Source organism: Eretmochelys imbricata, chromosome 9 (genome assembly GCF_965152235.1).
Source record: "Eretmochelys imbricata isolate rEreImb1 chromosome 9, rEreImb1.hap1, whole genome shotgun sequence".
Classification (NCBI taxonomy): Eukaryota; Metazoa; Chordata; order Testudines; family Cheloniidae; genus Eretmochelys; species Eretmochelys imbricata.
The window spans coordinates 102,435,557-102,461,349 of NC_135580.1; the positions used below are offsets into that span (position 1 = coordinate 102,435,557).

At 52.8% G+C, this 25,793-nt stretch overlaps 1 protein-coding gene across 1 annotated transcript in view; it reads right to left on the reverse strand.

Annotated features, from left to right (window-relative positions):
* Positions 1 to 25,793, reverse strand: part of IL2RG (interleukin 2 receptor subunit gamma) — a 44,076-nt gene that overhangs the window by 10,190 nt on the left and 8,093 nt on the right. Inside the window, exon 2 of the mRNA XM_077826157.1 lies at positions 19,818 to 20,185. Coding sequence (XP_077682283.1) covers positions 19,818 to 19,932 — 115 coding nt within the window. The 5' untranslated portion in view covers positions 19,933 to 20,185. The remainder of the gene's footprint in view (positions 1 to 19,817; positions 20,186 to 25,793) is intronic.

The following is a 25,793-nucleotide window of genomic DNA, read 5'->3' on the forward strand; positions in this document are numbered from 1 at the left end:
TATAAAGCTTTCCGTTCTGTTCAGGTTCTTATCCTGCCCTCCTCCTCTGCCTTCCGGTGCATGAAGTCATTTAACTGACATCTGCTCCATGGGGCGTGTTCTTTATCCCTTTCACTCTTAGCAGGAAATTGCGTAGGGATTTGGAGAAAGAAAGAAAAAAAAGCATCAGTTGACACATGCATGGTGCTCTGGGTCTGTACTAACAAAGGCAGGCTGGGGAAGTGTGCCAGGCACTCGGAACAGAATGTGGTGAGGTCAGTGCTAGTTTTTAGTTCCTGGGGGAGTTCATGCCACAAACAGGGACTTTATTCTGGTGGTGAACAGTTCTGCATCAGAAGAGCAGAGCTGCCAACCAGTCCATGGCCCAGAACTTTTGGCTCCTGAAACTTTAGATATCCTGCACCCAGGGCTTTGAGCACAGTGAAGATCTGGTCAAAGATCTTGAACTCAACTCTATGTTCTATGGGAAGCCAACACAGGGAGAGGAGGACAGGTGTGACATGCTCCTGATAGCCCGTGTTGCTGAGACACACTGCAGCATTTGGCACTGGTTGGAGTTTTCTGGGGGCTGAGGACTTCGTGCCCAAGTGTCTGAGAGTGATGGGGCAGTTTGAGATGATCTGGTGTTTGAGAGATGGAGATGGCAGAGGGTGTGGCTGGATTTGAGATGACCAGAGTTGGGGTTCTGCTTTCAGACAATTGGACAGATTACAAAAACAGGTCAATAGCACTGAGATCCCCCAACTTCACCTACCTTGGAAAACTCTTGGGGCAGGTTCGAGCCAAAGCTCTGTGACACATTTTGAGTTTAGAGAGAAAAGGAAATGAGAAATGTTTTGGTTGCAAAATAGAGATTCTCAGAAATGACTTGTCTTGTGAATGGGGCACTGGCTGTGGGCCACGTCAGAGCACAGCCAGGTCTGAACTAGTTCCAACTTCCCCAGACCAGGAGAACAATGGTTTTACAAGAAGAAATAACCCAGCATACACAGTCCCTGGTGGGAAGGGCAAGCGGGTCTGGGATACCTAAAAACAGGACACCACACAGCAGAAACACACCAGATTGTAAGCAGCAACCTCCCCTCCGCCTGCACCGCATATGGCTCATTTGCTTTGGAATGAAAGCCCTGGTCCATTGGCTGCTCTCCTTCTCGGCACCCTGTCCTGGCCCTGTGGCCTGGTCCTGCCTCTGCCTGCCCTCAGTAAGGTGGGGTTAGCCTGCTTGTCTGGGGAGTCACTGGCCCAGGGCATACATATGTGGAAGGGCCTGCTGCGTCTCTTGCTCTCCCAGAGCCCTTCACGCACAAGTTGGTGGGCTGTGTGGGCCAGCAGCAGTGCAGCAACTCCCCGGCCAAGGAGGGAGAAGGGCGGCTCCGAACCCCGGTGGAATGGGCCAGGTGTTACGGTGCTCACTGCAAAACACCAAGGGCAGAGGCAAGGAGTCTCCTCAGCCCAGCAGCCTGGCTTGCCCCAGGCAGGGCCAGACTAAGGCGGAGGCACTAAAAGCCCAAGTCACGGGCCCAGCTCCTGGTGTCATTTGACGAGACCAGAATCTCAGCTTTCATTTAAAAAACAAACTTTGTTGCTAGCCCCCCAGATGTAAAGAAAAGCTTGAACATGTAACCGGAGTGTAACTGACTCGTGCCTGAGTCTGCAAAGAGCCTGCACCGACAGCTCCAAGGGGGGTGAATTCCAAAACCTGCTGCCACTCCAAGGCTTGGGGTGGGGCTATTGGGCTCCTTGTGGCATGTGCCTAAGGCTCTGCCTTGCCTGCCATGGCTCCTGGGCCCATGAGGAGGTGGTATGGCTGGGCAGGGATCCGGGAGAGAGGCTGTGCTGGAGAATCCCCAGGGCATTATGCTGTTTCACAGTGACCTGGCCTTTTGCCGCTGCCGGTTAGTACCTGTGCAGCGAGAGCTCGTTACTCGATGGAATTGTCTGTGGGGTAACACCCCCCCGCCCCAGGAACCCGCTGCACAGCCCTGCACAGCACACATCCCCGTGGCTTCCATCCACGTGACCAAGGCTCGGAATGTCGCTGTTTACTAACATGTCTTGTAGCCTGAAAGCCCCATGCTGGCCCCCTCCCCACTGCTATGGGGCCACATGGATGCTGGGTCACGTCAGCAGAGGGTGCTGTGCCCAGCCTGGGAAGAGCTGGTTCTCCAGTGACGGGTAAATACAGCTGTTAAATCCCTCACCCTGCTGCTTCTTCCCCTCCCTGCTTTGCCTCCTGCTCCCATCTGCTGAAACTTTCCACTGGTTCCTCCTCCTTTACAAACCCAATGGCAGAGGCAGTGCCACCCCCCGGGCCGAGCGCCCAGCCGCTTGAATGGCCCTTTCCTGCCAGGCTCTGGCTGAACCCAGCTGAACCCTGGGTCTGCGGATGACACTCGGCAGTAGGGGAGCTGGGGCCTGGAAAGCCCCTGCTGAGCCTGCAGGCAGGGCTGTGGTGAGCATCACTTTGTAAGCAGCCGCAGGACGCAGGCTCAGGAGGGCCATGCCCGGCTCTGGGTGGCTGTGGTCAGTCAGCAAAGAGAAACCAGGGCAGCAAAGTGGGCCATGCCCCTGAGCTGGGGCTTCTGGGCCTAACCTTGTCAGAGCGACCCAGCCACCCAGGGCAGGGCCTACAGGGAGTGCGACAGCTGCATTTCAGCCTCTGCGGACAGACTCCTGGGTGTGCCTCAGGGCTGGGCTCTGTGGGGCTACTGGTCAATGCTTCGGAGGCTTCTCCTGGGCTACAGGACACAGCACATCCCTTACGGCAGGGGGTCTCAACCAGGGTACACAGAGCTCTGCCGGGGGTACATCAGCTCAGCTACACCATTGCCTAGTTTTACCATAGAAAAGGCACTAGCGAAGTCAGTACAAACTAACATTTCACACAATGACCTGTTTGTACTGCTCTATGCTACACACTGAAATGTAAGCACAATACAGCTGGCTGTATTTCAAGGAATCCCTGTTGAGGTTACAGGGACAAACCATCCCGATGAGTCGAAAGAATAGTAAATATGGCAGGCGACCGGCTTGGCTTAATGGTGAAATCCTAGCGGATCTTAAACATAAAAAAGAAGCTTACAAGAAGTGGAAGGTTGGACATATGACCAGGGAAGAGTATAAAAATATTGCTCGGGCATGTAGGAATGAAATCAGGAGGGCCAAATCGCACCTGGAGCTGCAGCTAGCGAGAGATGTCAAGAGTAACAAGAAGGGTTTTTTCAGGTATGTTGGCAACAAGAAGAAAGCCAAGGAAAGTGTGGGCCCCTTACTGAATGAGGGAGGCAACCTAGTGACAGAGGATGTGGAAAAAGCTAATGTACTCAATGCTTTTTTTGCCTCTGTTTTCACTAACAAGGTCAGCTCCCAGACTGCTGCGCTGGGCATCACAAAATGGGGAAGAGATGGCCAGCCCTCTGTGGAGAAAGAGGTGGTTAGGGACTATTTAGAAAAGTTGGACGTGCACAAGTCCATGGGGCCGGACGAGTTGCATCCGAGAGTGCTGAAGGAATTGGCAGCTGTGATTGCAGAGCCATTGGCCATTATCTTTGAAAACTCGTGGCGAACCGGGGAAGTCCCAGATGACTGGAAAAAGGCTAATGTAGTGCCAATCTTTAAAAAGGGGAAGAAGGAGGATCCTGGGAACTACAGGCCAGTCAGCCTCACCTCAGTCCCTGGAAAAATCATGGAGCAGGTCCTCAAAGAATCAATCCTGATGCACTTGCATGAGAGGAAAGTGATCAGGAACAGCCAGCATGGATTCACCAAGGGAAGGTCATGCCTGACTAATCTAATCGCCTTTTATGATGAGATTACTGGTTCTGTGGATGAAGGGAAAGCAGTGGATGTATTGTTTCTTGACTTTAGCAAAGCTTTTGACACGGTCTCCCACAATATTCTTGTCAGCAAGTTAAGGAAGTATGGGCTGGATGAATGCACTATAAGGTGGGTAGAAAGCTGGCTAGATTGTCGGGCTCAACGGGTAGTGATCAATGGCTCCATGTCTAGTTGGCAGCCGGTATCAAGTGGAGTGCCCCAAGGGTCGGTCCTGGGGCCGGTTTTGTTCAATATCTTCATAAATGATCTGGAGGATGGTGTGGATTGCACTCTCAGCAAATTTGCGGATGATACTAAACTGGGAGGAGTGGTAGATACGCTGGAGGGGAGGGATAGGATACAGAAGGACCTAGACAAATTGGAGGATTGGGCCAAAAGAAATCTGATGAGGTTCAATAAGGATAAGTGCAGGGTCCTGCACTTAGGACGGAAGAATCCAATGCACCGCTACAGACTAGGGGCCGAATGGCTAGGCAGCAGTTCTGCGGCAAAGGACCTAGGGGTGACAGTGGACGAGAAGCTGGATATGAGTCAGCAGTGTGCCCTTGTTGCCAAGAAGGCCAATGGCATTTTGGGATGTATAAGTAGGGGCATAGCGAGCAGATCGAGGGACGTGATCGTTCCCCTCTATTCGACATTGGTGAGGCCTCATCTGGAGTACTGTGTCCAGTTTTGGGCCCCACACTACAAGAAGGATGTGGATAAATTGGAGAGAGTCCAGCGAAGGGCAACAAAAATGATTAGGGGTGTAGAACACATGACTTATGAGGAGAGGCTGAGGGAGCTGGGATTGTTTAGCCTGCAGAAGAGAAGAATGAGGGGGGATTTGATAGCTGCTTTCAACTACCTGAAAGGGGGTTCCAAAGAGGATGGCTCTAGACTGTTCTCAATGGTAGCAGATGACAGAACGAGGAGTAATGGTCTCAAGTTGCAGTGGGGGAGGTTTAGATTGGATATTAGGAAAAACTTTTTCACTAAGAGGGTGGTGAAACACTGGAATGCGTTACCTAGGGAGGTGGTAGAATCTCCTTCCTTAGAGGTTTTTAAGGTCAGGCTTGACAAAGCCCTGGCTGGGATGATTTAACTGGGAATTGGTCCTGCTTCGAGCAGGGGGTTGGACTAGATGACCTTCAGGGGTCCCTTCCAACCCTGATATTCTATGATTCTATGATTTATATCCCAGTTGATGTATTTTATAATTGTAGGGTAAAAATGAGAAAGTAGCAATCTTTCAGTAATACTGTGCTGTGACACTTGGTAATTTATGTCTGATTTTATAAGCTAGTAGTTTTTAAGTGAGGTGAAATTTGGGGTACACAAAACAGATCTGACTCCTGAGAGGGGCACAGCAGTCTGGGAAGGTTGAGAGCCACTGCTTTAAGAGCAGGAGGGGTAGCTGTCCTGCATGCCATGTCCCCTTAGGTCAGGCCCATAGCTGGGAGAGAGAGCCATGCCCTATATGGGTGAAGCAGTGGGCTATGTGTAGCCATTCTTGTATTATTTTACACACCAATAGCTGCTAGGGGATGAGAGGAGCCATACAACTGATGCAGCACGCTGCTCACTACAAGTAGTTGCTCTGGAGTATCCCTGGTTAAAAGGGCTGTGCTAATTAGTGGATTGGGATGGGCTGAGGAGAGCCCCACAGGCTAATTAGCCAATTAACCAAGCCGTAGGTGCACAGGGGGACAGAGAGAAGCAGGCTTTTCAGTCAGACTCAGGTGCGATCTTCCCCCAGGGAAAATACCATCCCCCATCCTTGGCTGAAAGAGCTAATGATCGTATGATATTGTACATACAGAGCAGCATGACTTTGGGCAGGTGGGGAGGAGAACATGGTGAAATAAACCATGAGACGCTTGGCCAGAAGAAGGTCTCTGAGCGGTGACAAGAGACAGGAGTGGGACACCCCATCCCCCTCCCACTTAGAGGTTTGGCTGGGATCCGTAGCCAGTGGGGGAGTTTGGCAGCCTGGACCATGGAGGGGACCCGGCAGTGGCTGGTGAAACAGCAAGGGGAGCTGTAGAAGGCTCTGCCAAGGCTCCAGCAATCCCAGCCCCTGGACTGGCAGCCCTTGCCTGGCTGGACAAGCAGCAAAAGAGAATCATAGAATAATAGAATATCAGGGTTGGAAGGGACCTCAGGAGGTCATCTAGTCCAACCCCCTGCTCAAAGCAGGACCAATCCCCAATTAAATCATCCCAGCCAGGGCTTTGTCAAGCCTGACCTTAAAAACTTCTAAGGAAGGAGATTCCACCACCTCCCTAGGTAACGCATTCCAGTGTTTCACCACCCTCCTAGTGAAAAAGTTTTCCTAATATCCAACCTAAACCTCCCCCACTGCAACTTGAGACCATTACTCCTTGTCCTGTCCTCTTCTACCACTGAGAAGAGTCTAGAACCGTCCTCTCTGGAACCACCTCTCAGATAGTTGAAAGCAGCTATCAAATCCCCCCTCATTCTTCTCTTCTGCAGACTAAACAATCCCAGCTCCCTCAGCCTCTCCTCATAAGTCATGTGTTCCAGACCCCTAATCATTTTTGTTGCCCTTCACTGGACTCTCTCCAATTTATCCACATCCTTCTTGTAGTGTGGGGCCCAAAACTGGACTCAGTACTCCAGATGAGGCCTCACCAGTGTCGAATAGAGGGGGACGATCATGTCCCTCGATCTGCTTGCTATGCCCCTACTTATACATCCCAAAATGCCATTGGCCTTCTTGGCAACAAGGGCACACTGCTGACTCATATCCAGCTTCTCATCCACTGTCACCCCTAGGTCCTTCTCCACAGAACTGCTGCCTAGCCATTCAGTCCCTAGTCTGTAGCTGTGCATTGGGTTCTTCCGTCCTCAGTGCAGGATCCTGCACTTATCCTTATTGAATGATGAGCAATATCTCTACTTTTGCCCCATTAACAGTGGCCCTCCTGTTAGTCAGAGGGAAGGCAAGGTTCCACCATGTTTCTATTGCCCTACAGCGTTACAAAAGGCTGGGGCAACCTAATGTACTCAAGCTAATGTACTCAATGCTTTTTTTGCCTCTGTCTTCACTAACAAGGTCAGCTCCCAGACTGCTGCGCTGGGCATCACAACATGGGGAGTAGATGGCCAGCCCTCTGTGGAGAAAGAGGTGGTTAGGGACTATTTAGAAAAGCTGGACGTGCACAAGTCCATGGGGCCGGACGAGTTGCATCCGAGAGTGCTAAAGGAATTGGCGGCTGTGATTGCAGAGCCATTGGCCATTATCTTTGAAAACTCGTGGTGAACGGGGGAAGTCCCAGATGACTGGAAAAAGGCTAATGTAGTGCCAATCTTTAAAAAAGGGAAGGAGGATTCTGGGAACTACAGGCCAGTCAGCCTCACCTCAGTCCCTGGAAAAATCATGGAGCAGGTCCTCAAAGAATCAATCCTGAAGCACTTACATGAGAGGAAAGTGATCAGGAACAGTCAGCATGGATTCACCCAGGGAAGGTCATGCCTGACTAATCTAATCGCCTTCTATGATGAGATAACTGGTTCTGTGGATGAAGGGAAAGCAGTGGATGTATTGTTTCTTGACTTTAGCAAAGCTTTTGACACAGTCTCCCACAGTATTCTTGTCAGCAAGTTAAAGAAGTATGGGCTGGATGAATGCACTATAAGGTGGGTAGAAAGTTGGCTAGATTGTTGGGCTCAACGGGTAGTGATCAATGGCTCCATGTCTAGTTGGCAGCCGGTGTCAAGTGGAGTGCCCCAGGGGTCGGTCCTGGGGCCGGTTTTGTTCAATATCTTCATAAATGATCTGGAGGATGGTGTGGATTGCACTCTCAGCAAATTTGCGGATGATACTAAACTAGGAGGAGTGGTAGATACGCTGGAGGGGAGGGATAGGATACAGAGGGACCTAGACAAATTGGAGGATTGGGCCAAAAGAAATCTGATGAGGTTCAATAAGGATAAATGCAGGGTCCTGCACTTAGGATGGAAGAACCCAATGCACAGCTACAGACTAGGGACCGAATGGCTAGGCAGCAGTTCTGCGGAAAAGGACCTAGGGGTGACAGTGGACGAGAAGCTGGATATGAGTCAGCAGTGTGCCCTTGTTGCCAAGAAGGCCAATGGCATTTTGGGATGTATAAGTAGGGGCATAGCGAGCAGATCGAGGGACGTGATCGTTCCCCTCTATTCAACACTGGTGAGGCCTCATCTGGAGTACTGTGTCCAGGTTTGGGCCCCACACTACAAGAAGGATGTGGATAAATGGGAGAGAGTCCAGCGAAGGGCAACAAAAATGATTAGGGGTCTGGAACACATGACTTATGAGGAGAGGCTGAGGGAACTGGGATTGTTTAGTCTGCAGAAGAGAAGAATGAGGGGGGATTTGATAGCTGCTTTCAACTATCTGAGAGGTGGTTCCAGAGAGGATGGTTCTAGACTGTTCTCAGTGGTAGTAGAGGACAGAACAAGGAGTAATGGTCTCAAGTTGCAGTGGGGGAGGTTTAGGTTGGATATTAGGAAAAACTTTTTCACTAGGAGGGTGGTGAAACACTGGAATGCGTTACCTAGGGAGGTGGTGGAATCTCCTTCCTTAGAAGTTTTTAAGGTCAGGCTTGACAAAACGCTGCCTGGGATGATTTAATTGGGGATTGGTCCTGCTTTGAGCAGGGGGTTGGACTAGATGACCTCCTGAGGTCCCTTCCAACCCTGATATTCTATGATCCTATGATTCTATGATGCCCATGGTGCAAAGACTTGTGGGCTGAAGCTGAGCTGGGGGTATGAGTGAGCCTCCCAAGGGGGCCTTAGATGATTACTCAGGGACAGAGGGAAACCTCTGAGGTTAGCTTTGTGGGAGCTAAAACTAAAATCGTTCTGGCTGTGGTGGTGCAGGCAGTGGCTCAGGCCAGCTAGCTGAGTCCAAGGCTGCCTGACTCCAGGTCCCAGACCATGCTGCCATGTGCACGTTGCTATTTTTCACATGCTAGCTCAAGCAGAGCTAGTGTGTGTCCGGCTGCTTGGCTCGCTCCCAGCTGCAGGGCGGACACACCCTTAGGAACCAGCCTGAGAAGAGCAGAGCTGCTGAATGGATCGATGGGCCCAGACTTCGCTCACTGGCCCAAGGCAGCAGCATGGCTTGGGCCTCTCCCAATCTGCATCTATCCCTGTTGCCTAGCCCCACCAGGGTCACTGCATGCTGGGACTGGTCATCTCCCGGGGCTTGGTCTGTAGCAAAGGTGGAAATGGTTGCAATGATCGTATAAATGTGGTGTGGCTTTCAACTCTCTGCCTCTGGCACAGCTGGGCAAAGTTGAGTGCCCACCACATAGGCAGGGGCTGCAGTCCCAGGGTGGGGAGAGACAAGCAGCTGTCTAGGGGGACCCCCCAAAATGCCAAGGCTGGCTCAGGGACAGAACCCAGCTTCTTGCCTCTGCTGTCAGCGCAAGACAGATGCAGGCTGCTGCTGGTGGTACTGACGTTAGAGTAGCAGCTGGCTGATCAGGATGGCTGTACAGCTAGTGTCTGACCTGCCCCTGCCCCCCTCGGGCTGACCCGCTGTCCTGGGCGCTGTACTGCTTGCTACGGTGCCTGCCCCCAAGGCCTTACAGCATAACAGGCTGTGAGATGGGAGTGTCCCTCTCAAGGGGGGGTGGGGGTGGGGCGCGAGGGTGACCCAGCCCAGACCACGTGCTCAAATGTTAAGTGCTACTGGCCTTGAGCTAAGAGGGCAGCCAAGGTAACTGAATTTAGATTCAGTTGGAATTCAGTTGTCCCAGCTGGAAAGGGGACAGGGAAAATGGTTTCTATTACAATGGGACAGATTTATCTGCACGGGAAATGAACCCCCAATTCTGCAGAGCTCTCCAAACCGCCCTTCAGTAGCTCGTGCCAGCCCTGCCTGCCTTAGAGACTGTTAGCTATTTCTGAGCCTCAGATATGGGGTAGGTGCTGCCTTCACACTCCAAGGCATGGTCCCTGCCTGGGAGAGGCTGCAGTCTGGCATGAGCCTGAAGGACGAGGGGGCGATGACAGGCCACCAGGAAGGCAGTAAAGTGCGGCACTGATCACCAGAGATGATCTTGGCTGGATGGGGAGGGAGATGAGGTCCGTGTCAGAGATCCCAGGAGGTGGTAGGAGGTGCTCAGGGCATGGCTGAGTGATGGGTCCAGCTCCGAGAAGGGTGCTGGCAGCAAGATGTGGTTGGCTCCATGCTCTGTTGTGCTCAGCAGCGAGAGGACTTGGGGAGGGAAGATGAGCTTGTGTTAGTTAGGTCATGCTGTCCCTGAGCTGACAGCAAATCCTCCAGGATGAGGCACAACCAAGAAAGGTGCAGAACCCACTGGAGCTGCTGGGCTCACTCAAGGAGTTCCAGGGTCTCCAGCAGAGAGGAGAGCTGGGACCTGTTTTGCATTGCTCTGGGAAGTGCAGAGCTCACTTAGGCACTACATGAATAATTACCCCAAACCTAAGGGAACAGAACATTCGGGGGAAGTGCTCTGATGTCAAGAATGTCAAAATGAAGGTTCTCAGTGCACCTGAGTGGCTCCAAGAGTGAAGCACAGCACAGGAGATGGGCCTCCTAAAACGTACGCAGGTGGTGGCCTGCTTAAAGGACAGCCAGCACAGAGCCTGCTGCAAGAGGGGCTGTTCTGCTCAAGCCTGAGGCTTCCCCAAGGGAAGGAAGAGTGGGTAGCCTGGAGAAAACAGAGGCAAGGGAGCTCATTACTGACTCCGGGTGGGGTCTGTCCATGTCTGTGCAGCAATAAAGAGGCTCCTGGAAGCAGCAGGAACAGACTCCCACTGACTTGACAGGGCTTTGGATTGGGGCCTCTGCAGCCAGTGGGTTCTGGTTGTTTCCATTCCACCCAGAGATAGATACACGAAGGGTTAACAAGTTGCTGGGGCTCAGGCAGCCCTGCTCCAACTGGAAGGGGTCACGCTTGGAGGGAGAGCTCAGCAGCTTGAGCTTTGTGAGACTCCTATCTGCCAGAGCCTCCCTGAGGGAAGATGGGCCTGTTGTGGGGCTGCTGGTTGATTCGTCTCAAATGACTTCGCAGACTGGCCCCTCACCAGCAGCTGCAGGTGGTGCCCTGCCTGAAGGGGCAGCAGCTAAATTACACACCTTTTATTTCCTTAAGCCTGACGGGGACCCAGTGTGGCTTGTCCCGAGCCCAGGCGTGAGCCAGCCCCGCCCCGTTGGGCTAAGCTGACAGCAGTTGTATCATAGGCCTGAAAGCATTGCTTCTGCTACTGCCTGATCAGAAATCGGTGCAAGGGAAAGGAGCCAGGCCTGGCGGGAACAGACAGTCACATAGATGACAGGCTAGTCTAGGGGATGTTGGGAAGAACAGAAAGGCAGGTAAAATTCTGAAGGCAACTGAGGCTGCAGGAGTAAAATTAGATAAAGAAAAGTGCTGACAACCCCAGCTATAGTTGTCAGGCCTCTTTTTTTCCCCCCTTCCCTTCCAGGTGCTCTACAAGGAAGAACCCACAATGGGAAGCAAACGGCGCATTGCCATTACCACTGCTAGTTCTTCCTCTGCCTGCACCAGGCGGGCCCTGCCAGCCCTGGTCTTGGCTTGCTGGGAACGCAGCCTGCATGTCCTTGCCGAGGAAAGCCAGTCCGGGAGAATCGCTCAGTGTGAGGGGTATCTGCTGTAGGAGTCCCCCGGGAAGCAGGTCAGAGAGCTGCAGGAGGAGGTGGCTTGTCAGTGAGCATCGGGGAGCAGGAGGACTTAATTGACAGAATGCGCATGGATACATCTGGGTGGAGGATTCTGGCTGACTGCAGACCAAGAACCAGCTGCTCTACGAGGAGGAGACTGGCAGCTGGCCACCTCAGGCAGTAGCTTGTGCTCTCCCCCATCCCACTCCACCCCAAGTCCTGTCCATTGAGGTGAAAAACCTGGTAGCTGTATTGACAACAGGAGGTGAGGGGCAGACCCCAGTGGCCAAGGAGAAGCCAGCTGCCCTCAAAGCTGGGAGGATCACGGCCACAGCACCTGAGAGGAGGATGCACAGGGTGCCAGAGGTCAGGGGCTCCCTTCTGAGGCGGATGGAGGTGTCCATCTGCCGCCCCGTGAGGTCCTGGGAGGTGCAGATGCTGCCTGGATCCTGCATCCAAGATGTTACTGAAAGGCTGAACAGGCTCATCCATCCCCCTGACCACTATCCCGTGCTACTCATCCACATGGGCACTAAGGACACTGCTGGATCTCACCCTGAGCAGGTCAGCAGTGACTACAGGGCTCTGGGTGTGAGGGTGAAGGAGTCAGAGGCACAGTCTGGGTCCATCCTTCTAGTAGAGGGGAAGGGCCCAGGCCAGGACATGCATCCTGGAGACAAATGCAGGGCAGCGCAGACTGTGTCAAAGGAAGAGCTTCAGTTTCTTCCACCGTGGGATGCTGTTCTGGGAAGAGATGGGGCACAAAGACTAGTTATCAATGGTTTACTGTCAAACGGGGAGGGTGGATCTAGTGGGGTCCTGTCAGGGTCAGTCCTGGGTCTGGCACTAGTCATTATTTTCATTAATGACTTGGATAATGGAGTAGAGAGTGCGCTTATAACATTTGGTAGGAGGGATTGCAAGCACTTTGGAGGACAGGATTAGAATTCAAAACAACCATGACAAATTGGAGAATTGGTCTGAAATCAACCAGATGAAATTCTGTAAAGGCAAGTGCAAAGTACTTCACTTAAAACGAAAAATCAAATGCACAACTACAAAATGGGGAACAACTGGCTAGGTCGGGGTGGGCAAACTTTTTGGGCCGAGGGCCACATCTGGGTGGGGAAATTGTATGCAGGGCCGGGGCAGAGAGTTGGAGTGCGGGGTGTGGGAGAGGGTGTGGTGTGCAGGAATGGACTCAGAGCAAGGGATTGGGGCAGAGGAGGGGTGCAGGGTGTAGGAGGGGGCTCAGGGAAGGGGGTTGGGGTGCAGGAGGGGGCTCAGGGCAGGGGTGCAGGAGGGTTGCGGCCCGCGGGAGGGAGCTCGGGGGGGTTGGGGTGTGGGGTGCGACGGGGCTCAGGGCAGGGAGTTGGGGTGCAGGAGGGGTGTGGGGTGTGGCAGGGGCTCAGGGCACGGGGTTGGGGTGCAGGAGGGATGCGGGGTGTGATGGGGGCTCAGGGCAGCGAATTGGGGTGCAGGAGGGGTGTGGGGTGCACACGGGGGCTCAGGACAGGGAGTTGGAGGGTGGGGTGCAGGAGGGGCTCAGGCATGGCAGCGGCGTGCACCAGGGCCAGGGCAGGCCCCCTGCCTGCCTGCCTGCTCTGGCCCCGTGCTGCGCCGCTCCGGGAAGCGGCCAGAACTACGTCCCTGCGCGGCCCTGTGGGGGAGGGGGGCACAGGGCTCCGCATGCTGCCCTTGCCACGCCTCCAAGTACCTCCCCTGAAGCTCCCATTGGCCGCGGTTCCCTGTTCCCAACCAATGGGAGCTGCGGGGGGTCCTGCCTGGAGGCAAGGGCAACGCAAGGAGCCCTCTGCTCCCCCCACCCGGGGCCCCAGAGACGTGGTGCCGGCCGCTTCGGAGAGCAGTGCGGGGCCTGCGGCACCACAGGGGGCAATCCCGCGAGCTGGATCCAAAGCCCTGAGGGGCCAGATCCGGCCCCTGGGCTGTCGTTTGCCCACCCCTGCGCTAGGTGTTAGTACAGGTGAAAAGAATGTGTGTGGGGGGGCTATAGTGGTGCACAAATTGCATAAGAGCCAACCATCTGCTGCAGTTGCAAAAAAGGCTGATATCACTCTGGGGTGTATTAACAGGAGTGTTGTATGTAAGACAGAGGAGGTAACTGTCCCGCTCTGCTCAGCGCTGGGGAGGCATCAGTTGGAGTACTGTGCCCAAAACAGGGGAGACAGAGTACAGAGGAGAGTAACAAAAATGATAAAAGGTTTAGCCCTCGTCTACATCTACTTTGATGTAACTTGTGTTGCTCAGGGGTGTGAATAATCCACACTCCTGAGCGACGTAAATTACACCGAGCGAAGTGTCAGCATAGAGAGCGCTGTTTCGGAGGGAGAGCTTCTCCTGCTGATACCGCTACTGCTTCTCGGGGAGGCAAGAGTTAAGCCGATGAGAGAGCTCTCTCACGTCAGTGTAGAGCATCTCCACCCCAAGCCCTACAGCAACACTGGTGCCGCGGTAAGTGCCGTAGCGTAGATGTAGCCTTAGAAAACCTGACTGTGAGGAAAGTTTAAAAAACCGGGCAAGTTTAGTCTTAGAAAAAAGGCAACTGAGGAGGGACTGATCAGTCTACAACTACGATAAGGGGCTGTTTAAAACAGGACTGTGATTAACTGTCCTGCCTTCAGTGGACATGGAGAACAAGAAGTAATTGGCTTACTCTGAGCAAGTCAGATCTAGGTTAGATATTGTGGAAGATCTTTCTACCTACAAGGGTAGTTAAGCTCTGAAATAGGCTTCCAAGGTCTCCCGTAGAATCCCCATCCGTGGAGATTTTTAAGAACCGGTTGGACAAAGACCTCCCAGGGATGGTCTAGAACCATGGGATCATAGAATTTCAGGGTTGGAAGGGACCTCAGGAGGTCATCTAGTCCAACCCCCTGCTCAAATCAGGACCAATCCCCAATTAAATCATCCCAGCCAGGGCTTTGTCAAGCCTGACCTTAAAAACTTCTAAGGAAGGAGATTCCACCACCTCCCTAGGTAACGCATTCCAGTGTTTCACCACCCTCCTAGTGAAAAAGTTTTTCCTAATATCCTAAACCTCCCCCACTGCAACTTGAGACCGTTATTCCTCATTCTGTCATCTGCTACCACTGAGAACAGTCTAGATCCATCCTCTTCAGGTAGTTGAAAGCAGCTATCAAATCCCCCCTCATTCCTCTCTTCCGCAGACTAAACAATCCCAGTTCTCTCAGCCTCCCCTCATAAGTCATGTGTTCCAGACCCCTAATCATTTTTGTTGCCCTCCGCTGGACGTTTTCCAATTTTTCCACATCCTTCTTGTAGTGTGGGGCCCAAAAACTGGACACAGTACTCCAGATGAGGCCTCACCAATGTAGAATAGAGGGGAACGATCACGTCCCTCGATCTGCTCGCTATGCCCCTACTTATACATCCCAAAATGCCATTGGCCTTCTTGGCAACAAGGGCACACTGTTGACTCATATCCAGCTTCTCGTCCACTGTAATCCCTAGGTCCTTTTCTGCAGAACTGCTGCCGAGCCATTCGATCCCTAGTCTGTAGCAGTGCATGGGATTCTTCCGTCCTAAGTGCAGGACTCTGCACTTGTCCTTGTTGAACCTCATCAGATTTCTTTTGGCCCAATCCTCTAATTTGTCTAGGGCCCTCTGTATCCTATCCCTACCCTCCAGCATATCTACCTCTCCTCCCAGTTTAGTGTCAAATGCAAAGTTGCTGACGGTGCAATCCACACCATCCTCCAGATCACTAATGAAGATATTGAACAAAACCGGCCCCAGGACCGACCCTTGGGGCACTCCACTTGATACCGGCTGCCATCTAGACATGGAGCCATTGATCACTACCCGTTGAGCCTGACAATCTAGCCAGCTTTCTATCCACCTTATAGTCCATTCATCCAACCCATACTTCTTTAACTTACTGGCAAGAATACTGTGGGAGACCCTGTCAAAAGCTTTGCTAAAGTCAAGGAACAACATGTCCACTGCTTTCCCCTCATCCACAGAGCCAGTTATCTCGTCATAGAAGGCAATTAGATTAGTCAGGCATGACTTGCCCTTGGTGAATCTATGCTGACTGTTCCTGATCACTTTCCTCTCCTCGAAGTGCTTCAGAATTGATTCCTTGAGGACCTGCTCCATGATTTTTCCAGGGACTGAGGTGAGGCTGACTGGCCTGTAGTTCCCAGAATCCTCTTTCTTCCCTTTTTTAAAGATGGGCACTACATTAGCCTTTTTCCAGTCGTCCAGGACCTCCCCCGATCACCATGAGTTTTCAAAGATAATGGCCAATGGCTCTGCAATCACATCTGCCAACTCCTTTAGCACTCTTGGATGCAGCGCATCCGGCCCCATAAACTTGTGCTCATCCAGCTTTTCTACACAGTCCTGAACCACTTCTTTCTCCACAGAGGGCTGGTCACCTCCTCCCCATGCTGTGCTGCCCAGTGCAGTAGTCTGGGAGCTGACCTTGTTTGTGAAGACAGAGGTGAAAAAAGCATTGAGTACATTAGCTTTTTCCACATCCTCTGTCACTAGGTTGCCTCCCTCGTTCAGTAAGGGGTCCACACTTTCCTTGACTTTCTTCTTGTTGCCAACATACCTGAAGAAACCCGTCTTGTTACTCTTAACATCTCTTGCTAGCTGCACCTCCAGGTGTGATTTGGCCTTCCTGATTTTACTCCTGCATGCCCGAGCAATTTTTTTATACTCTTCCCTGGTCATTTGTCCAATCTTCCACTTCTTGTAAGCTTCTTTTTGGTGTTGAAGATCAGCAAGGATTTCACTGTTAAGCCAAGCTGGTCGCCTGCCATATTTACTATTCTTTCTACACATCAGGATGGTTTGTCCCTGTAACCTCAATAAAGAGTCTTTAAAATACAGTCAGCTCTCCTGGACTCCTTTCCCCCTCATGTTATTCTCCCAGGGGATCCTGCCCATCAGTTCCCTGAGGGAATCAAAGTCTGCTTTTCTGAAGTCCAGGGTCTGCATTCTGCGGCTCTCCTTTCTTCCCTGTGTCAGGATCCTGAACTCGACCATCTCATGGTCACTGCCTCCCAGGTTCCCATCCACTTTTGCTTCCCCTGCCAATTCTTCCCGGTTTGTGAGCAGCAGGTCAAGAAGAGCTCTGACCCTAGTTGGTTCCTCCAGCACTTGCACCAGGAAATTGTCCCTTACACTTTCCAAAAACTTCCTGGATTGTCTGTGCACCGCTGTATTGCTCTCCCAGCAGATATCAGGGTGATTGAAGTCTCCCATAAGAACCAGAGCCTGCGATCTAGTAACTTCCGTTAGTTGCCTGAAGAAAGCCTCGTCCACCTCATCCCCCTGGTCCGGTGGTCTATAGCAGACTCCCACCACGACATCACCCTTGTTGCTCACACTTCTAAACTTAATCCAGAGACACTCAGGTTTTCCTGCAGTTTCATACCGGAGCTCTGAGCAGTCATACTGCTCCCTTACATACAGTGCAACTCCCCCACCTTTTCTGCCCTTCCTGAACAGCTTATATCCATCCATGACAGTGCTCCAGTCATGTGAGTTATCCCACCAAGTCTCTGTTATTCCAATCACATCATAATTCCTTGACTGTGCCAGGACTTGCAGTTCTCCCTGCTTGTTTCCCAGGCTTCTTGCATTTGTGTATAGGCCCTTGAGATAACTTGGTGTTTGTCCTGCTTTCTTAGTATGAGGCAGGAGCCCTCCCCTTTCGCGTTCTCCTGCTCATGCTTCCTCCCGGTATCTCATGTCCCCACTTACCTCAGGGCTTTGCTCTCCTTCCCCACAGTGAACCTAGTTTAAAGCCCTCCTCACTAGGTTAGCCAGCCTGCTTGCGAAGATGCTCTTCCCTCTCTTTGTTAGGTGGAGCCTGTCTCTGCCTAGCACTCCCCCTTCTTGGAACACCATCCCATGGTCAAAGAATCCAAAGCCTCCGTCTCGGTTTACTTGGTCCTGTCCCAGCATTGGGGGTTGGACTAGATGACCACTCGAAGTCCCTTCCAGCCCAACATTTCTATGATTAGGAGAAGGGATGACGACGCAGCCAGAAGTCAAAGTGCCTAAAATGCCACCACCTAAATGTGTGCTGGAGCTGCTGCAGTTCCACAGGTCAGGTCACGGCTCGGAGCTCATTTCTCCAGCTTGTGCACTCACAGGTCCCATCTCGTCACAAACCGCCTAACACAGTTACTGTCTGAGGGGGTCAAGGGAGAGGCTCTGAGTCCGTGTCCCGGGGTGGGGGCGCTGCATGGTGATCTCCCACCTTCATGCAGCCAGTGGCCTGTGCTCCCATTGCCATGCTGAAGCCTCCGCATTCATCTACTGATAAATAAAACTTGCGGATTTAAATTTTTGGCCCAGAATGCCCTCAGGAGTAACACATGCTAGCAGCTGTGGTTTTGCTGGGATGCGCCTCTCATGCCGAGATGATGGGACGCTTGCAGCGGGTTTTCCAGACACCGAGAGCAGGTGCACCCACATAGAGAGAGAATGTCTCAACAACAGGGAGCTTGAGAGATTAGTGGTATCTGCAGGGTCTCTATCACTCCAAGATGTTCCTGAACAGCAATGCTGGTTGAGATAGCTCTTGTATGTGGGAGGCAAGCCCGGAGCACTGGCTGCCCGTTCAGCGAGGATCCCAGTTTATTCCCGAGGTTCTTGGAATGAGAGTACTACACAAGGGCCTACCAGCCTCCCCACTGACGTCAGAACAGACTAAAACAGAGACTAGAGCAGATACACATCTGAAAACTATACCCACGGGGCAGATACTTATCAGGGCCTCACATCCTGCTGCTAAACTCCATGCAGTGAGAGAGGGACTCTCCATGGTTGAGAGTTTGAGCAGCTCTGCTAATTGCATTGCAGGCCCATGGGCCTGGCAGGACTTATGGGAAAATGCTGTGCTCTTTATTCTAATAGAGCCCCTTACTCAGCGTTACAAGAAACTGACTCATTCTCTGAATCTTTGCCTGTGGTCTACAGCTGACCCCTCCACTTCCCTCTCCAGAGAGAATGGATATGAGCAGCACCTGCCTCCTGCCCTACTCCTGGAACCTGAGGCCTGTGCTCTGAGGGTTCAAACTGGAGGCTGATGAGATTAGAGCCTCTTTCCCCACGGAGATGAGGGCGGGAGCTTGGCAGCTTTGCAACATAGTACTTCCAGTGCGGGATCTGGCCTTGAGTCTTCCCATGGCCTCTTGCTTGCTGCCTCAGTGGCGGAAGCAGAGAGCTTAGGAGCTCCCTGCCGGACTTCCCCAATTCCTGCAGCCATGCAGGAGTGGTGCTGATAGGCTGGGGATGCCATGTACTGCCTTGCGGCCAGTCATCACCTCCCTGAGCTGTGACCCTGACGGATGCCACGTACCGCCCTGTGGCCAGCTGTCACCCCCGAGTCATCACCCTGACAGATGCCACGTACTGCCCTGAGGCCAGACATCACCCTGACAGGCACCACGCACTGCCCTGTGGCTAGACGTCACCACCCTGAGCCATCACCGATAGATGCCACGTACTGCCCTGAGGCCTGATGTCCCCCCCCAGCCGTCACCCTGACGGACACCAGACATCACCCTGACGGATGCCATGTACTGTCCTTGCAGTCAGACATCACTCCCACAGAGCCATCCCCCGATGGACACCACATCATGCCCCTGCAGACAGACACCCTGACGGACGCCATGTACTGCCCTGTGGACAGACGTCATCCCTTGAGCAGCGTCTTCACTCGTCATTGCTATGTCACTGGTGCCGATATATTTTTGAGCCCCTGTAGCACGACGAGGTGGCCAAGTGACACAGTGGCGGCCTCTGGCCACAGAGGATGCAGCAATGCAAGCCTCTTCCCCCCACCCCTGGCAACATGCCTCAGCCCTGGCTCTAGGGGGAGAAATGAATTCAGCCTCTGTGGACCATTCAGGCCTTATCCTTGAAACAGCAAAGGGGCCAGTTTGTGGCGGTGACTTGTGATGCAGACAAGGCACCATGAGTAAGTGACCTGAGTTTTACCAAATGCTTCACAAAGGCCCCCAAACTGCCATCAGGTGGTGATGAGTTTATGCCTGCCTAAGATGGGATGGCTCTGAACCCACAGGTCAAAGGATCTACAGACAGTGCACAATCTACAGAGCCAGCATGGCCTCCCCTTGCTAGATATTCACATCGCGGGCCCCCCCCACACCCCGTAAGCCTCATGCTGCTGAACTCCTGCCTTGCCTGGGGTGGCCTCTCAGTGAGGCATGTTCCTGAAGCTCCAAATGTGGCCTGTAGAATAAAGGCAGGGAGCGGATTCAGGAACGTGGTGGGCAGCTGAGATTCACAGAACAGTGAGCGCGAGAATTACCTTGTGGGCTCTGGGCAGCCATGGCTCGCAGGCTGCGACCAGAGAGCAGGAGGATTAGAGTCAGGAACATCCCAGCTTCCTTCCTGGCAGAGGAGGGAGAGAGAGGGGAATCCATGGCCCTGTATTGCCACGCGTTCTCTGGGCGCCGGGGCCAGCCGGCAGAGCTGACTGTGTCACAGCTCCTCACGGGCCGAGTGCTCGCTGCTGAAGGAGAATACCACGCAGCTGACTCTCCACTTCCGCACTCATTGCTGCTTCCTGTACAAAACCTTGTCCCCGCGTGCTTGCAGGCAGGAGAGTGCTCGGTCTCGGCAGGAGAGTGCTCGGTCTCGGCAGCCCTCGGGGGTAGGCACAGTGTGTGCTTCGCTCTACAGCCAAGGGAAACTCCCTGTGAGCTGCAGCCCAGCCTGTGGCGAGCAGCCGTGCAGAGCTTGCCAGGCCCCCCACAGCAGGGGAGTTCATGTCGGGGGACAGGGTAGGCAGCTGAGGTGCAGCCTGATCTGGCAGCTGGACTGGAAAGGCACCAGCTGCAGCGTGGCCTCATAGCAAGGGGGCACTGGCATCACGGCCTGGCCTGGTCGTGTGGTGACAATGGGCTGGGCCTGCCCCAGAGCTGGAGCACAGGCCGCCCCAGAGCGGGACCATGGGCTTCCCCAGAGCGAGACCACGGGCTGGAGCACAGACTGCCCCAGGACTGGAGCATGGGCCGCCCCAGAGCGGGACCACGGGCTGGAGCACAGGCCGCCCCAGAGCGGGACCACGGGCCGCCCCAGGGCTGGAGCACGGGCCGCCCCAGAGCGGGACCACGGGCTGGAGCATGGGCTGCCCCCTGGTGCCAACTTTCTATTTGCAGACAACCGAACACCCTTGTTCCGCCTCCTTCCCCGAGGCCCACCCCTTCTCTGAGGCTCTACCCCTGCTCACTCCATCCCCCCTCCCTCCATCGCTCGCTCTCCCTCAGCCTCACTCATTTTCACCAGGCTGGGGCAGGGGGTTGGAGTGTGAGGGGGGAGAGGGCTCTGGCTGGGTGTGTGGGCTCTGGGATGGGGTTTGCGATGAGGGGTTCAGGGTGCAGTAGGGGGCTCCGGGCTGGGGGCTGCTGTGTGGGAGGAGTATGGGCCCCAGGGTGGGGCCAGAGATCATAGAATCATAGAATATCAGGGTTGGAAGGGACCCCTGAAGGTCATCTAGTCCAACCCCCTGCTCGAAGCAGGACCAATTCCCAGTTAAATCATCCCAGCCAAGGCTTTGTCAAGCCTGACCTTAAAAACCTCTAAGGAAGGAGATTCTACCACCTCCCTAGGTAACGCATTCCAGTGTTTCACCACCCTCTTAGTGAAAAAGTTTTTCCTAATATCCAATCTAAACCTCCCCCACTGCAACTTGAGACCATTACTCCTCGTTCTGTCATCTGCTACCATTGAGAACAGTCTAGAGCCATCCTCTTTGGAACCCCCTTTCAGGTAGTTGAAAGCAGCTATCAAATCTCCCCTCATTCTTCTCTTCTGCAGGCTAAACAATCCCAGCTCCCTCAGCCTCTCCTCATAAGTCATGTGTTCTAGACCCCTAATCATTTTTGTTGCCCTTCGCTGGACTCTCTCCAATTTATCCACATCCTTCTTGTAGTGTGGGGCCCAAAACTGGACACAGTACTCCCGATGAGGCCTCACCAATGTCGAATAGAGGGGAACGATCACGTCCCTCAATCTGCTCGCTATGCCCCTACTTATACATCCCAAAATGCCATTGGCCTTCTTGGCAACAAGGGCACACTGCTGACTCATATCCAGCTTCTCGTCCACTGTCATCCCTAGGTCCTTTTCTGCAGAACTGCTGCCTAGCCATTCGGTCCCTAGTCTGTAGCGGTGCATTGGATTCTTCCGTCCTAAGTGCAGGACCCTGCACTTATCCTTATTGAACCTCATCAGATTTCTTTTGGCCCAATCCTCCAATTTGTCTAGGTCCTTCTGTATCCTATCCCTCCCCTCCAGCGTATCTACCACTCCTCCCAGTTTAGTATCATCCGCAAATTTGCTGAGAGTGCAATCCACACCATCCTCCAGATCATTTATGAAGATATTGAACAAAACCAGCCCCAGGACCGACCCTTGGGGCACTCCACTTGATACCGGCTGCCAACTAGACATGGAGCCATTGATCACTACCCGTTGAGCCCGACAATCTAGCCAGCTTTCTACCCACCTTATAGTGCATTCATCCAGCCCATACTTCCTTAACTTGCTGACAAGAATACTGTGGGAGACTGTGGGAGATGACGGGTTCGGGGGGCAGGAGGGGGCTCCGGGCTGGACAGGGGGTTGGGGTGTGAGCGGGGAGAGGGCTCTGGCTGGCTAGGTGGGCTCTGGGGTGGGGTTGGCGATGAGGAGTTTGGGCTGCAGGAGTGGGGCTCCGGGCTGGGGGCTGCTGTGTGGGAGGGGTATGGGTCCCAGGGTGGGGCCAGAAAGAAAGGGTTTCGGGGTGCAGGAATCATAGAATCATAGAATATCAGGGTTGGAAGGGACCTCAGGAGGTCATCTAGTCCAACCCCCTGCTCGAAGCAGGACCAATTCCCAGTTAAATCATCCCAGCCAGGGCTTTGTCAAGCCTGACCTTAAAAACTTCCAAGGAAGGAGATTCCACCACCTCCCTAGGCAACGCATTCCAGTGTTTCACCACCCTCTTAGTGAAAAAGTTTTTCCTAATATCCAATCTAAACCTCCCCCACTGCAACTTGAGACCATTACTCCTCGTTCTGTCATCTGCTACCATTGAGAACAGTCTAGAGCCATCCTCTTTGGAACCCCCTTTCAGGTAGTTGAAAGCAGCTATCAAATCCCCCCTCATTCTTCTCTTCTGCAGGCTAAACAATCCCAGCTCCCTCAGCCTCTCCTCATAAGTCATGTGTTCTACACCCCTAATCATTTTTGTTGCCCTTCGCTGGACTCTCTCCAATTTATCCACATCCTTCTTGTAGTGTGGGGCCCAAAACTGGACACAGTACTCCAGATGAGGCCTCACCAATGTCGAATAGAGGGGAACGATCACGTCCCTCAGTCTGCTGGCAGTGCCCCTACTTATACATCCCAAAATGCCATTGGCCTTCTTGGCAACAAGGGCACACTGCTAACTCATATCCAGCTTCTTGTCCACTGTAACCCCTAGGTCCTTTTCTGCAGAACTGCTGCCGAGCCATTTGGTCCCTAGTCTGTAGCGGTGCATTGGATTCTTCCGTCCTAAGTGCAGGACTCTGCACTTGTTCTTGTTGAACCTCATCAGATTTCTTTTGGCCCAACCCTCTAATTTGTCTAGGTCCCTCTGTATCCTATCCCTGCCCTCCAGCGTATCTACCACTCCTCCCAGTTTAGTCTCATCTGCAAACTTGCTGAGGGTGCATCACCATCCTCCAGATCATTAATGAAGATATTGAACAAAACCGGCCCGAGGACCGACCCTTGGGGCACTCCACTTGATACCGGCTGCCAACTAGACATGGAGCCATTGATCACTACCCATTGAGCCCGACAATCTAGCCAGCTTTCTATCCACCTTTATAGTCCATTCATCCAGCCCATACTTCTTTAACTTACTGGCAAGAATACTGTGGGAGACCATGTCAAAAGCTTTGCTAAAGTCAAGGAACAACACGTCCACTGCTTTCCCCTCATCCACAGAGCCAGTTAATTCATCATAGAAGGCAATTAGATTAGTCAGGCATGACTTGTCCTTGGTGAATCCATGCTTACTGTTCCTGATCACTTTCCTCTAAGTGCTTCAGAGTTGATTCCTTGAGGACCTGCTCCATGATTTTTCCAGGGACTGAGGTGAGGCTGACTGGCCTGTAGTTCGCAGGATCCTCCTTCATCCCTTTTTTAAAGATGGGCACTACATTAGCCTTTTTCCAGTCGTCCGGGTCTTCCCCCGATCACCATGAGTTTTCAAACATAATGGCTCTGCAATCACATCCGCCAACTCCTTTAGCACTCTCGGATGCAGCGCATCCGGCCCCATAAACTTGTACTCGTCCAGCTTTTCTACACAGTCCTGAACCACTTCTTTCTCCACAGAGGGCTGGTCACCTCCTCCCCATGCTGTGCTGCCCAGTGCAGTAGTCTGGGAGCTGACCTTGTTTGTGAAGACAGAGGTGAAAAAAGCATTGAGTACATTAGCTTTTTCCACATCCTCTGTCACTAGGTTGCCTCCCTCGTTCAGTAAGGGGTCCACACTTTCCTTGACTTTCTTCTTGTTGCCAACATACCTGAAGAAACCCGTCTTGTTACTCTTAACATCTCTTGCTAGCTGCACCTCCAGGTGTGATTTGGCCTTCCTGATTTTACTCCTGCATGCCCGAGCAATATTTTTATACTCTTCCCTGGTCATTTGTCCAATCTTCCACTTCTTGTAAGCTTCTTTTTGGTGTTGAAGATCAGCAAGGATTTCACTGTTAAGCCAAGCTGGTCGCCTGCCATATTTACTATTCTTTCTACACATCGGGATGGTTTGTCCCTGTAACCTCAATAAAGAGTCTTTAAAATACAGTCAGCTCTCCTGGACTCCTTTCCCCCTCATGTAGTTCTCCCAGGGGATCCTGCCCATCAGTTCCCTGAGGGAATCAAAGTCTGCTTTTCTGAAGTCCAGGGTCTGCATTCTGCGGCTCTCCTTTCTTCCCTGTGTCAGGATCCTGAACTCGACCATCTCATGGTCACTGCCTCCCAGGTTCCCATCCACTTTTGCTTCCCCTGCCAATTCTTCCCGGTTTGTGAGCAGCAGGTCAAGAAGAGCTCTGACCCTAGTTGGTTCCTCCAGCACTTGCACCAGGAAATTGTCCCTTACACTTTCCAAAAACTTCCTGGATTGTCTGTGCACCGCTGAGAGCTGTATTGCTCTCCCAGCAGATATCAGGGTGATTGAAGTCTCCCGTAAGAACCAGAGCCTGCGATCTAGTAACTTCCGTTAGTTGCCTGAAGAAAGCCTCGTCCACCTCATCCCCCTGGTCCGGTGGTCTATAGCAGACTCCCACCACGACATCACCCTTGTTGCTCACACTTCTAAACTTAATCCAGAGACACTCAGGTTTTCCTGCAGTTTCATACCGGAGCTCTGAGCAGTCATACTGCTCCCTTACATACAGTGCAACTCCCCCACCTTTTCTGCCCTTCCTGAACAGCTTATATCCATCCATGACAGTGCTCCAGTCATGTGAGTTATCCCACCAAGTCTCTGTTATTCCAATCACATCATAATTCCTTGACTGTGCCAGGACTTGCAGTTCTCCCTGCTTGTTTCCCAGGCTTCTTGCATTTGTGTATAGGCCCTTGAGATAACTTGGTGTTTGTCCTGCTTTCTTAGTATGAGGCAGGAGCCCTCCCCTTTCGCGTTCTCCTGCTCATGCTTCCTCCCGGTATCTCATGTCCCCACTTACCTCAGGGCTTTGCTCTCCTTCCCCACAGTGAACCTAGTTTAAAGCCCTCCTCACTAGGTTAGCCAGCCTGCTTGCGAAGATGCTCTTCCCTCTCTTTGTTAGGTGGAGCCTGTCTCTGCCTAGCACTCCCCCTTCTTGGAACACCATCCCATGGTCAAAGAATCCAAAGCCTCCGTCTCGGTTTACTTGGTCCTGTCCCAGCATTGGGGGTTGGACTAGATGACCACTCGAAGTCCCTTCCAGCCCAACATTTCTATGATTAGGAGAAGGGATGACGACGCAGCCAGAAGTCAAAGTGCCTAAAATGCCACCACCTAAATGTGTGCTGGAGCTGCTGCAGTTCCACAGGTCAGGTCACGGCTCGGAGCTCATTTCTCCAGCTTGTGCACTCACAGGTCCCATCTCGTCACAAACCGCCTAACACAGTTACTGTCTGAGGGGGTCAAGGGAGAGGCTCTGAGTCCGTGTCCCGGGGTGGGGGCGCTGCATGGTGATCTCCCACCTTCATGCAGCCAGTGGCCTGTGCTCCCATTGCCATGCTGAAGCCTCCGCATTCA